The 12500-nt window shown below is 37.4% G+C and overlaps 1 protein-coding gene and 1 long non-coding RNA gene across 2 annotated transcripts in view; one reads left to right on the top strand and one right to left on the bottom strand.

The window, feature by feature from the left end:
* LOC135095623 (uncharacterized) overlaps positions 1-12028 on the bottom strand; it is a 65862-nt gene extending 53834 nt beyond the window's left edge. Inside the window, exon 1 of the long non-coding RNA XR_010264458.1 lies at positions 11791-12028. This is a non-coding gene — a long non-coding RNA (uncharacterized LOC135095623). The remainder of the gene's footprint in view (positions 1-11790) is intronic.
* LOC135095621 (uncharacterized) overlaps positions 1-12500 on the top strand; it is a 20525-nt gene that overhangs the window by 4236 nt on the left and 3789 nt on the right. The window contains exons 2-6 of the mRNA XM_063996558.1: positions 5788-5953; positions 6846-6990; positions 10265-10383; positions 10568-10644; positions 11263-11374. Of these exons, the coding sequence (XP_063852628.1) occupies positions 5788-5953; positions 6846-6990; positions 10265-10383; positions 10568-10644; positions 11263-11374 (619 nt within the window). The remainder of the gene's footprint in view (positions 1-5787; positions 5954-6845; positions 6991-10264; positions 10384-10567; positions 10645-11262; positions 11375-12500) is intronic.

A 12500-nucleotide genomic window follows, 5' to 3' on the forward strand; every position in this document is an offset into this window, starting at 1 on the left:
AAATTTTCCATAGGCCTAACTTCACACAGAGGAAGACTACGTATCACAGACATGTATATTAATCTGAACTGCGTGTACTTTCTCAATGAAGTGTATGCGTATGATTTCTTCAACCCTTTCACTACGACAGGAAACAATTAATAGCAGCAGAATTAATGTGTACAGTAATTATAAGCATCTATAGGAAAGTTATGGGTGAGAAAGACTATTTTTCCATTTTCTAAGTTGTGTAGAGATTGGACGTGGCTGCAGAACAAGTAAGGGTGTTGCAGAGTGACCGGTGATTAGAGAAAGGTGTAGCATGTAACAGTCAAAGGGTTATAGTATTAAATAAACTAAATAAAAAAAAGAGAAATATAGACATAATCACGTTAATTTCTGTGTGGAAGGCGTGGCAGCAGACAGAGGTGCTACTAGTTATGTTTAAATATAGGTGTGTCAACGCTCCTCGAACCTCACACCTTTAATTTATCACTATCAACCCTTTAACTCCTATTCAGTACACCTTTTCCTAATTACTAATCACCCTGAGACACCTTCACTTCTCCTATAGATACATACAATCTTTAAACTGGATAGAAGTTGCAAATTATATTCTTTTTTCGTATTTTTCTTATCGATACTAGTAAAAATTTTCACGCATGTCTTGTGTTGTGTCAGCCGTCTTGTATCACAGTGGGAGTTTAACCCTCCTCCTGTTGTGACTATCTCTCGTGGGCACCAAGACCTCTGTTTTTGTTTAGACGAATATAAATGAAAAGGGGAATATTAGGTTAGGTTAATGTTTGGCAACCTACAGAGATACGTGTTCAAGTGACTACTACAAAGATATAAGCGTGGTTAGGACTTGATTGGCAGTGAAAAGGTTAACTGACAAGAGAAATGAAAGTAGTATGTTGTGAAGAGGGTTTACCAGGAAAAGGTTAACTGACAAGAGAAATGAAAGTAGTATGTTGTGAAAAGGGTTTACCAGTAAGTCTTGTTTACTACAAAGGTATCTTATCTTAATGAGTCCCTGCCCACCGTCACTCCCTTCACTCTTCGCAACGGGGCCAAAAATTCAAAACAAGGATAGATTTTCATTGCCCTGCGCTTCTCTTCAAATTTACTGATGTTTCTTTGTTTTTGTTTATTGCATTATTTTTTTGTTTATTTATGCTTCAATGATTGTTTTTGTTTATCTATTTATCAGTCTTGCATTGCTTTTTGTTTATTATTATTATCATTATTTGTTCAAGTTTTCAGTATTGAGGTGCGTCTTCTAATAAACCTAGTTAAATATATAGATAAACATACAAAAAATTTAAAAAAAGAAATAGAATGCCTTAAAAAATCACTCCTATTACAGTTACTATTATTATTACTACTATTACCACTACTACTATCCTTATTATTGCTACTATTATCATTGCCACTTCTATTACTACTACTATCACCATCATTATCATTCCTTTTCACCACTACTACCACCATCATTACCATTACTACCACCACCACTATCGTTATCACTGCTACCACCACCACCACCACCATCATTATCATCACTGTTAGCATCACTGTCACAATTATCTTATTATTGTCACTATTATCACCAACACTCGTCTCTGTCGCTATGCTGACCTCAGAAGGGCACCACACACTTGGTCTGGGAAGATAAAGATATGAGATAGAGGAGATAAGAGAAAGGGAAGAAAGGCGACAAGATGAGATGAGTGAAGAGATAGAAGTGAAAGGAGTGAAGTAAATCTGAGGAAAGAAATAGATTAGTAAGAAGAAAAAGAGCGTATGTGAATGAATAGAGAAACAGATAAATGAAGGAGAAAGGAAAGAAAGGCGACAAGATGAGTGGGTGAATAAATAGAAGTGAAAGGAGTGAAGTAAATCTGAGGAAAGAAATAGATTAGTAAGAAGAAAAAGAGCGTATGTGAATGAATAGAGAAACAGATAAATGAAGGAGAAAGGAAAGAAAGGCGATAAGATGAGATGAGTGGGTGAAATAAATAGAAGTGAAAGAAAAGAAGTAAATTTGAGGAAAGAAATAGACTAGTAAGAAGAAAAGGAACATACGTGAATGAGCAGAGAAACAGATAAAGGAAGGAGAAAGTAAACAAAGTGAATGAGGTAAGAAATAGGAGGAAGAAAAGAAAATAGAGGTAAATTTGAGTAATGACAGATAATTAAGGAAAAAAAGTAAAGAAATGTGGATGAGTAGAGAAGGAAGTTAGAAAAAAGTTAACAATATATAAAAAAAAATACATCTAAAAAAAAAAAATTCTACAAAAAAAATGTCATGCAAATTTTTAAAAAGGCAATGATAAAATAAAAAAATGAAAGTCAACAAACATGAATAATTAAAGAAACAGTTAAACAAAAATAAAAATAAAAAGTTAAATTCACTGAAAAGAAATTGCAAAGTTCAAAAAATTAAATCTTCAAAAAACAAAATAAATAGATAATTTAAAATGAATAATATATAAATAAATGAAGTGATAATAATGAATAATGAAGACTCACGCCATTATTAACAAGACTCACGCCACAAAGAAGAAGAAGAAGAAGAAGAAGAGGAAGAAGAAGAAGAAGAAGAAGAAGAAAAAGAAGAAGAAGAAGAAGAAGAAGAAGAAGAAGAAGAAGAAGAAGAAGAAGAAGAAGAAGAAGAAGAAAATAACAACAACAACAACAACAACAACAACAACAACAACAACCACAACAACAACAACCACCACTACCATCACCACCACCACCACCACAACAACAACAACAACAGCAACAACAACAACAATAAAGATAACAATTAGAAAAAAAAAACAGGATAAGTGAACGAAATCAAGAGAGAATGAACACAGTCACCCCTCTAATCTCTCTTGAAGACCACATTGTTTCGTTTTTTTCTTTATGTAACGAGAAACAACTTGAGATTTAGATTACGACTGATAAAATATGCAAAATCAAAAAAATCACAGCGTAACTGAACGAAATAGAGAGAGAGAGAGAGAGAGAGAGAGAGAGAGAGAGAGAGAGAGAGAGAGAGAGAGAGAGAGAGAATATGAACACTATCGCCACTTTCAGAATTCTTCGTTGTAATTTTCACTAACCGATAAAAATTTTGCTTATGAAAAAAAATATTGCGAAATTATAAAAAATAATCACTATGAACGAAATTAAGAGAGAATGAACATTATCGCCACTCCAACGCCTCTTGAGTTTCAGAATTCTTCGTTGTAATCTTCACTAACCGATAAAAATTTTGCTTATGAAAAAAATATTGCGAAATTTTAAAAAATCACTATGAACGAAATTAAGAGAGAATGAACACTATCGCCACTCCAACGCCTCTTGAGTTTCAGAATTCTTCGTTACTTCCTTGTTTTCTTTATATAACGAACACTTTACTTTGTGGTTTTCTTTGTACAACGAATAAAAGTTACGTAAAAATCATAGAAAAACAGAAAAAACAATACAAATCTGAACGAAATCAAAGGAAAATGAACATTACCACTACTCAAAGACAAGTTAAGATTGAACTTTTAATGATACGAAAAAAAAAAAAATCCAATAACAATAGTGCTATGAAATAGCATAGCAAATCTGAACGAAACAAAATGAAAATGAACACTACCCCACTTCAATCACCCTTCAAGTTCATAATTGTTCGTTTATTTTCTTTACGCAACTATAAAACATTGGTGATAATCATAAATTAGAAAAGATAAACTGCAAATTTGAACGAAACAAAATGAAAATGAACACTACCACCACTTTCGAACACTTGTAGTTGATAATTATTCGTGGTTTTCTTCCCACAAGGTCAAGTGGTGGGCCTAATCTCCGGCCTCTCACGTGTTTGTTTGTTTACACCCACACTCCACTCTACTGGTAAACAAACACACACGAACGAACAAACACGCACTTCTTGACACCCTCACTCTTGGCCGTTAGTGAATGGGGGGAGAATTTTGTTTGTTTTCCTATTAGTTTTATCTCGTGTTTGTTTGTTTACACTGTCACGTCACTGATGTACGAACACACAAACAAACAATAACAAAAAAAAACTACTTTGTCTTTATTTTTTTCCCTTTTATCGTTTGGGAAAAAATTATTGTTTATTTTTTTCCCCTCGTGTGTTTGTGTATTCGTCACTTCAATGATAAACAACACAAACAAACAAACATTACTTCAGTCAACATATTTCTTCGTCTTTAATGAATTTGTGAGGATTTTTGTTTGTTTGTTTGTTTTTTTCTATTAGTATTTATCTCTCGTGTCTGTTTGTTTGTTTACACCCCACGCCACTCGTGATAAACAAACACACAAACAAACACTGCTTTTCACCGCCATTCCTTCTCTTAAGTGTTTGGCAAGAAATTGTGTTTTTTTATTAGTTTCCCCTCATGTGTTTGTTTGTTTGTTTGTTTGTTTGTTTGTTTGTTTGTTTACACCCACACGCACGAAATGACACGCCCAAACATTACTTCTATTATTTTTACTCTTCGTCTCTAGTGATAAATAGAAGAGAATTTGTTGTTGTTGTTGTTGTTGTTGTTGTTGTTGGTGGTGGTGGTGGTGGTGGTGGCGGTGGTAGTGTTTTTCTATTTGTTTTCTCTCTCGTGTTTGTTTATATACACGCCACTTCACAAATAAACAAACAACACACGCACGAACAAACACAGGTAAACACTACTTCTGTCACAGTCACTCTTACTTCTCTTTATCTATTTTCTCTTTTACTTTTCCTCCAAAATCAAAAATTAAAATACAATAATTAGCTATTCTACTTTTTTTTATTTTCATTATTTTTTTCTCTCATTAACCAAATTTTAAGATATTTTTCGTATTATTAAACTTTTCACTTTCCCTTTGACATTCTCTTTTTATTTCATTATTACCAATTTTTTTTTTCAATATAGATTAATGAGAAAATTACTTCACTCCTTCACTACCCTTCTCCAGTAAACACAAGGAATTTCCACACTTCCCCTGTACAAACAATTTATTCTTATCCATAAATCTACTTAATCTTCTTTTAGGGAGCTTTAAATGTAGTAGTAGTAGTAGTAGTAGTAGTAGTTATTGTTGTTGTTGTTGTTGTTGTTGTTAGTAGTAGTAGTAGTAGTTATTGTAGTAGTAGTTGTAGTAGTAGTAGTAGTAGTTGTAGTTGTTGTTGTAGTAGTAGTGGGGAAGACAGGTGGAAACAGCCAGGTGTGTTTTGTACAGGGACAGCTACGTGTAGGCCTGATGGCTTCCTGCACCAGCCCTTGTGTTGTTGTTTTCTTATTTATCTATTCCCACCTGTCATCATCTGTGTATTTGTCTCATAAAACACACATTTCAACACAGTTACCCACACCACCTCCACCACCACCACCACCACTACCCACCTAATAAGGACAAAACAGATTAACAACATTTCTACATTATCAACAGGAGAAACAATAAGTGACACAGGTTTTTAAGGGTGTTTTTACAGTTCTAGTGACAGATTAACAAGATTACTACATTATCAACAGGAGAAACAATAAGTGACACAGGTTTTTAAGGGTGTTTTTACAGTTCTAGTGACAGATTAACAACATTTCTACATTATCAACAGGAGAAACAATAAGTGACACAGGTTCTTAAGGGTGTTTTTACGGTTCTAGTGACAGATTAACATTTCTACATAATCAACAACAGAAACACTCCTGAGAACCCCGATACTCATCTGTGTGGCCTTGGAAGACAGTCGTGGGCAGAATGACAGACCTAGGCGTGACAGACCAAGAACCTAACACTTGCCTAATCTTGCAGTGTATGATTCTTGGGGCAAGTTTCCTGACGGGTTCCTCTTTGGCAATCTGAGGGCGCCCGGCATGTATGAAGAGTGCCTTAACATCCGGGCTGAGTACCAGGCGGAGGGCGCGAGTGGCAATGTGACCCGGAAATACAGAGGGCGTTATTGTAGCATCCTTTACAAGTGAGAGAGAGAGAGAGAGAGAGAGAGAGAGAGAGAGAGAGAGAGAGAGAGAGAGAGAGAGAGAGAGAGTGTGTGTGTGTGTGTGTGTGTGTGTGTTAATAATCTCATTAGTTCAATCTCTCTTTAAATATTAGATCAGTTTAAAGTGAAAAGAGAAATTTGTCATTATTATTGCTGCTGTTGTTGTTGTTGTTGTTGTTGTTGTTGTTGTTGTTGTTGTTGTTGTTGTTGCTGTTGTTTTCTTCTTCTTCTTCTTATTATTATTATTATTATTATTATTATTATTATTATTATTATTATTACGTAACAAATTTTCTTCTTTCTCTTCCTCCCTTCTTTATTCTTCTCTTTCCTCTTCTTTCTTCCTTTCCTCCTTTACTTCCGTCTTCTTAATCCTCCTCCTCCTCCTCCTCCTCTTCTTCCTTCTCCCATTTTTTCCTTTCATTCTTTTTCCCTCCCTTTCCTCCTTCATTCCTCCTGTCTTCTCCTCCTCCTCCTCCTTTATCTTCCTCCTAAACTCCTTCTTTCCTGTTTATTCTGTCTCTCTTACCTCCTCCTCCTCCTCCGCCTCCTCCGCCTCCTTTCTCAATTCAAACAACACCCTCCTCCTCCTCCTCCTCCTCCTCCTCTTCCTCTCCATCCAATCCTCTTAATCTCTTGACATTTACTTTTTTCCTCTTTATCTTCCCTCTTTTATCCCTTTTTCTCCTCTTCCTTCTTTCTTTTCCTCTCCTAAATCCTGTCTTTCGTCTTCCTCCTCTCTCTCTCTCTCTCTATCTCTATCTATCTATCTATCTATCAATCTATCTATCCATTTATATATCTTCCTTCCTTCCTTCCTTCCTCTTCCTCTTCCTCCTCCTCCTCCTCCTCCTCCTCCTCTTACCGACAGACCGAGGCCCGCCAACACGTCACGGGAGGGAGAAGCAGTGGTGCCAAGTCTGAGAAGCGGCGTATCGTTGGCAACACTGGGCAGTCCTCTTCCTTTCTCTTATGGCACCTGTGTTCCTTCCACCTGCACCAGGGAGGATGTGGAGGTGGTGGAGGTGGCGGTGGTGGTGGTGGTGGTGGTGGTGGTGGTAGTAGTGGTAGTGGTGGTGGTGATGGTGATGGTGGTCTCTCTCTCTCTCTCTCTCTCTCTCTCTCTCTCTCTCTCTCTCTCTCTCTCTCTCTCTCTCTCTCTAATAGTGTCTTTTTTTCCTCCTCTCACTCGCATTTTCTCTCTCTCTCTCTCTCTCTCTCTCTCTCTCTCTCTCTCTCTCTCTCTCTCTCTCTCTCTCTCTCTCTCTCTCTCAAAAGATACGAAACAAATGTTCAATTACAACGATATTGAACTCTCTCTCTCTCTCTCTCTCTCTCTCTCTCTCTCTCTCTCTCTCTCTCTCTCTCTCTCTCTCTCTCTCTCTCTCTCTCTCTCTCCAAGGTCAAGGTCTTCCTCCTCCTCCTCCTCCTCCTCCATACCTCCATATATTTCTCTCCACACGATCTCTCTCTCTCCTTCCCTCCCTCCCTCTCTCCCTCTCTCCTTCCTTCCTTCCTTCCTTCCTTCCTTCCTTCCTTCCTTCCTTCCCTCCTTTCTTTCCTCATTTCCTCTCTTTCTTAGGTCGTTGTCTCCTCTTCTTCTTCCTCCTCCTCCTCCTCCTCCTCCTCCTCCTCCTTCTCCTCCTCCTCCTCCTCTTCCTCCTCTTTCTCCTCTTCTGTGTTTTTTACTGCCTGTTTCTTCTTCTTCATTTTTTTATTCTTTTATATTTTCATCTTTTTACTTTTCCCTCCTTCCTTTTCTTTTTTTCTTATTGATTTCTTTCTTTCATTTATTCCTTCTTTCATCACTTCCTTCCTTCTATTTATCTTTTCTTCCTCTTTCTTGTTATTTTTCTTCTTCCTTCCTTCCTTCCTTCCTTCCTTTTTTCTTTCTTTCTCTTTTTTTCTTTTTTTCATTAATTTTCTTGGTTTTCCCTTCTTCCTTTCTTTCTTATTCATTTTTTTATCTTTTCATTATTTTCCTTTTTTTCTAATTCTTTACATTTATCTATTTTTTCTTTATTTTCTTTCGTTTTTATTTCCTTTTTTTCCTTTTCCTTCTTTTTTGTTATTTTCCTTCTATCTCCTATTCTGCTTTTCCTTCTTATTTAATTTCATTTTTCTTTCCTTTTCCTTTTGTCCTCTTTCATTATTTTCTTCCTTTCCCTCCCTTCCTTCTTCCCTTCTTCCTCCCTTCCCCATTCCTTCCTTCCTTATATTTCCTCTCCTTCCTTCCATCTCTTCATTCATCTCTTCTTTCCTTCTCTTCCTTCTTCCTTCTTTTCCTTCATTCTTTCATTCCTTTCCTCTCCTTCATTTCATAATTTTCTCGTCTTTTTCTTATTTTTTTCTCTTTCTCCTTCATCCTTTCCTTCATTCATGCATTCCTTTTTTATTTTCATTTTCATTCTCTCTCTCTCCGTCTTTCTCTTTCTTGTTTATTTTCTCATTTATTCTTCTCCCTCTGCTCCCTTTCCTTCCTTCCTTCCTTCCTTCCTTCCTTCCTTGACCTCTCTATTATAGACTGACAGCTGACCACTTCCTTCCTATTATTGCTTTTTGCATATGTGAGTGATCTCTCTCTCTCTCTCTCTCTCTCTCTCTCTCTCTCTCTCTCTCTCTCTGTAATAGTAACTTTTTTTATTTTTTCCTCTCACTCGTTTTGTCAGTGTCTTTATTCTCTCTCTCTCTCTCTCTCTCTCTCTCTCTCTCTCTCTCTCTCTCTCTCTCTCTCTCTCTCTCTCTCTCTCTCTCGTACTCACACTCTTTCTTCCCTCCATTTTCTTGCTTCCATTTTCTCTCCATGTCTTTTCCTCTCATTCCTCCTCCTCCTCCTCCTCCTCCTCCTCCTCCTCCTTGAGAGAGAGAAAAATTCTTCCCTCCTTGAGTGGAGAGACACGTTTTTCCTCCCCTCGGTAAGAAAACTCCTCTCTCTCTCTCTCTCTCTCTCTCTCTCTCTCTCTCTCTCTCTCTCTCTCTCTCTCTCTCTCTCTCTTCTCTTTTCTTCTTCCATCCATTTCCTTTTATCTCTATTTTTCCTTCACTTATTCTTCATATTCTCTTTCGAAAAAAAGCAACAGTAAAACAAAAAATAACAATAACAAATAATAAGAAAAATAAACAAAATAAAATAAAATAAATAAGATAAATAAAAAAATAAACGATATTTGAAACTATCTCTTTCCCTCGTCACTGGAGACTTAAAACACATCCTTTCCTCCATTATTTTTCCTCCTCCAGTTTCCTCCTCCATAGTTTTCACCTATAGAGGGAAAAAAAAACCTCCTCTCTTTCCTTTGAAAAAAAAAGGACAAGAGATTTTTGATTCATTTATTTATTTTATTTATTTATTTATTTATTTATTTACTATTTATTATTTCTTTATTTGTTTATTTTATCTATTTTCTTTTAAACGATTTTTCTTTTCACCGTTCACTGTTTCTGCATGTCGTAGTAGTAGTAGTAGTGGTGGTGGTGGTGGTGGTGGTAGTAGTAGTAGTAGTAGTAGTAGTAGTAGTAATATGGCTGTTTGTGGCATCTCTCTCTCTCTCTCTCTCTCCAACATTTCTCATTTTCCCAATAGTCTTTATCTATTTATCTATTTTTTGTACTTTTTGTAAGAGGGGCGCTGGCCATGGGCAACAAAAGAGCTAGAAAAAAATCCCACTAAGGCGCCAGTCCCCACGGAAAGGTCAAAGGTCATCTAATATTGGAGGATAAGTGTGTTGAAGCCTCCCTCCTGACAGAGTTCAAGTCACAGGAAGGAGGAAATACAGAAGCAGGCAGGGAGTTCAGGAGTTTACCAGAGAAAGGGATGAAAGACTGAGAATACTGGTTAACTCTTGCATTGGGGAGGTGGACAGAATAGTGGTGAGAGAAAGAAGAAAGACTGAGAATACTGGTTAACTCTTGCATTGGGGAGGTGGACATAATAGTGGTGAGAGAAAGAAGAAAGACTGAGAATACTGGTTAACTCTTGCATTGGGGAGGTGGACAGAATAGTGGTGAGAGAAAGAAGAAAGACTGAAAATACTGGTTAACTCTTGCATTAGGGAGGTGGACAGAATAGTGGTGAGAGAAAGAAGAAAGACTGAGAATACTGGTTAACTCTTGCATTGGGGAGGTGGACAGAATAGTGGTGAGAGAAACTAGAAAGTCTTGTATAGGGAGGCCACGAGAAGAGGGGAGATGTGCAGTTAGTAAGATGAGAAGAGCAATTAGCGTGAAAGTAGCGGTAGAAGACTGTAAGAGACCAGCACCTCGCCTACAACTCCTGTATATTTCCCACAGGTTTCCCTTCAAGAGGTGCTGCAGGAGGACGACCTGGAGGTGGTGGAGGTGCATTGCCACAGCCAAGACCACAGAGACGACACGCTGAACGACTACACACCCGAGCAGACCGCCATGTTGTATGTGTGTGTGTGTGTGTGTGTGTGTGTGTGTGTGTGATGGAACAAGAAAGAAAGAAAGAAATTGCAATATCATTCTTCTCTTTTAATTGTCTTGACTTTATTAAATTTCTCTCTCTCTCTCTCTCTCTCTCTCTCTCTCTCTCTCTCTCTCTCTCTCTCTCTCTCTCTCTCTCTCTCTCAGGTCTTTGCTCGGTGTGTTAGGATTCCTCGCTGTCACTGCTACTCTCTATGAGGCCTTGGCTATCAATTGTAACATGGGTGAGTAGTAGTAGTAGTAGTAGTAGTAGTAGTAGTAGTAGTAGTAGTAGTAGTAGTAGTAGTAGTAGTAGAAGTAGTAGTAGTAATAGGTGGTGGTGGTGGTGGTGGTGGAAGTAGTAGTAGTAGTAGTAGTAGTAGTAGTAGTAGTAGTAGTAGTAGTAGTAGTAGTAGTAGTAAGACTAGGTGTTGATGAATATAATAGTAACAGTAGTAGTAGCAGTAGTAGTAATGTAGAAATCTTATTAATGTGTCACGGGAATCAGTAGAAACACTGTTGAAAGGCCGCGTCACTCCAATAACAGCCTTTAGAAAGTGTTGTAGTTGTGGAGGAGTGTTGTGGAATATTGCACCTTTAACACACACCATCCCAGCACCCCTCCCTGATACAACCATTTAAAAGTATACAGAATTCAAGGAACATAGGTAAGAAACTGGAGGGACACACACACACACACACACACACATTCAACAGGTATACCGTATAATAAACATAGTAATAGTAGTAGTAGTAGTGATTCAGTTTATAAGTAAGCAAAACAACTCACCACCACAAACATCAACAACAACAACCCTTTCACCCTCTCACCCTCACCACCACCACCATCACCACCACCACAGCCTGCCCAGCGGCCGCGCACAGCTTCAGCGTGTGGGCAAACCTGGAGTGTGTGTTTACGTATAAGAGGGGCAAGGGAACTGGCGACGTGATCACCTGTCTTCCCATGCTCAGGTGAGAGAGAGAGAGAGAGAGAGAGAGAGAGAGAGAGAGAGAGAGAGAGAGAGAGAGAGAGACGATTGCTTTGTTATAAACCTTAAACCTTCAATCATAATCTCTAACTAATCTATTTTGTTTACGTTAATACCTGAATGACCTTGTTAGCGGCCTTGTTACATCTCTTACGACACTTGGGTACCTCCATCATATACTCTTTTAACTTATTCATTGCCCCATTGTAATTGTTAACCCTTTGAATCTTGTTTACATCGTTTTTTTGATTAGTAATATATATTTTCATCGCTCATAATTACACAATGACCGCAATAAAAAGTAACAGTAATAATAAAGCAAAGTATACGTACACATGCATACACAACAATAACAATAAAGAAAACACCAACAATTATTTGAATACAGCCAGTGCTTACATGTAAAGGGCGGCAGACAGCAAGGCGTATACTTCCTCTCTCCACTAAAGTCATTCAGACACTGATCACGTGACCACGCCCAGCGGCTAGGCTAACACGTTCGGCTCAAATCTTCATTCGGCTCATTTTTTTTTTTTTTTTTGTATCATTCTTTTGGTAATTTATTGATTTTGTTCTGTTATTTATTCTATTCATTCATTCTGGCTATTTATTGTGCTTGTTCATTCTAATTGCTTATTCTGAACCACGTAATTTAGATATTCAAAAAGCAAAAAAATATATAAATACGTAGATGAATAAATAAATGGATAAATAGGTAAATAAATAAAATAAACAACAACAACAACAACAACAACAACAACACCTAATCCTGTATTCATCCACCTCCACTGTTTATTCCTTTCCAAGTATCCGAACCAATTCACTCTCTTTTTTTCTTTTCTTTTTCTTTCTTTTTTTTCCCGCGTTACTTTGTCCGTTCCTCTGATCAAGCCCTCCCTCACTCTACCCACCCTTGTTTATACAGCTAGGCTTGTATCACACTTCTCATTTTCACTCTTCAGCATTCAACCTTTCAATATCATCCTCTCAACAAGACTAAGCTGTTTCAATCTGTTTCCATCTGTTTAAATTGCTCCCCACATTTCCATTCGAGTCCATAAACCATCATAAACCAGGTTGCAGTGCTTTAATCCGGTGTAAATGAGTTT

The sequence above is a fragment of the Scylla paramamosain genome, unplaced genomic scaffold (assembly GCF_035594125.1).
Source record: "Scylla paramamosain isolate STU-SP2022 unplaced genomic scaffold, ASM3559412v1 Contig1, whole genome shotgun sequence".
Taxonomy (NCBI): domain Eukaryota; kingdom Metazoa; phylum Arthropoda; class Malacostraca; order Decapoda; family Portunidae; genus Scylla; species Scylla paramamosain.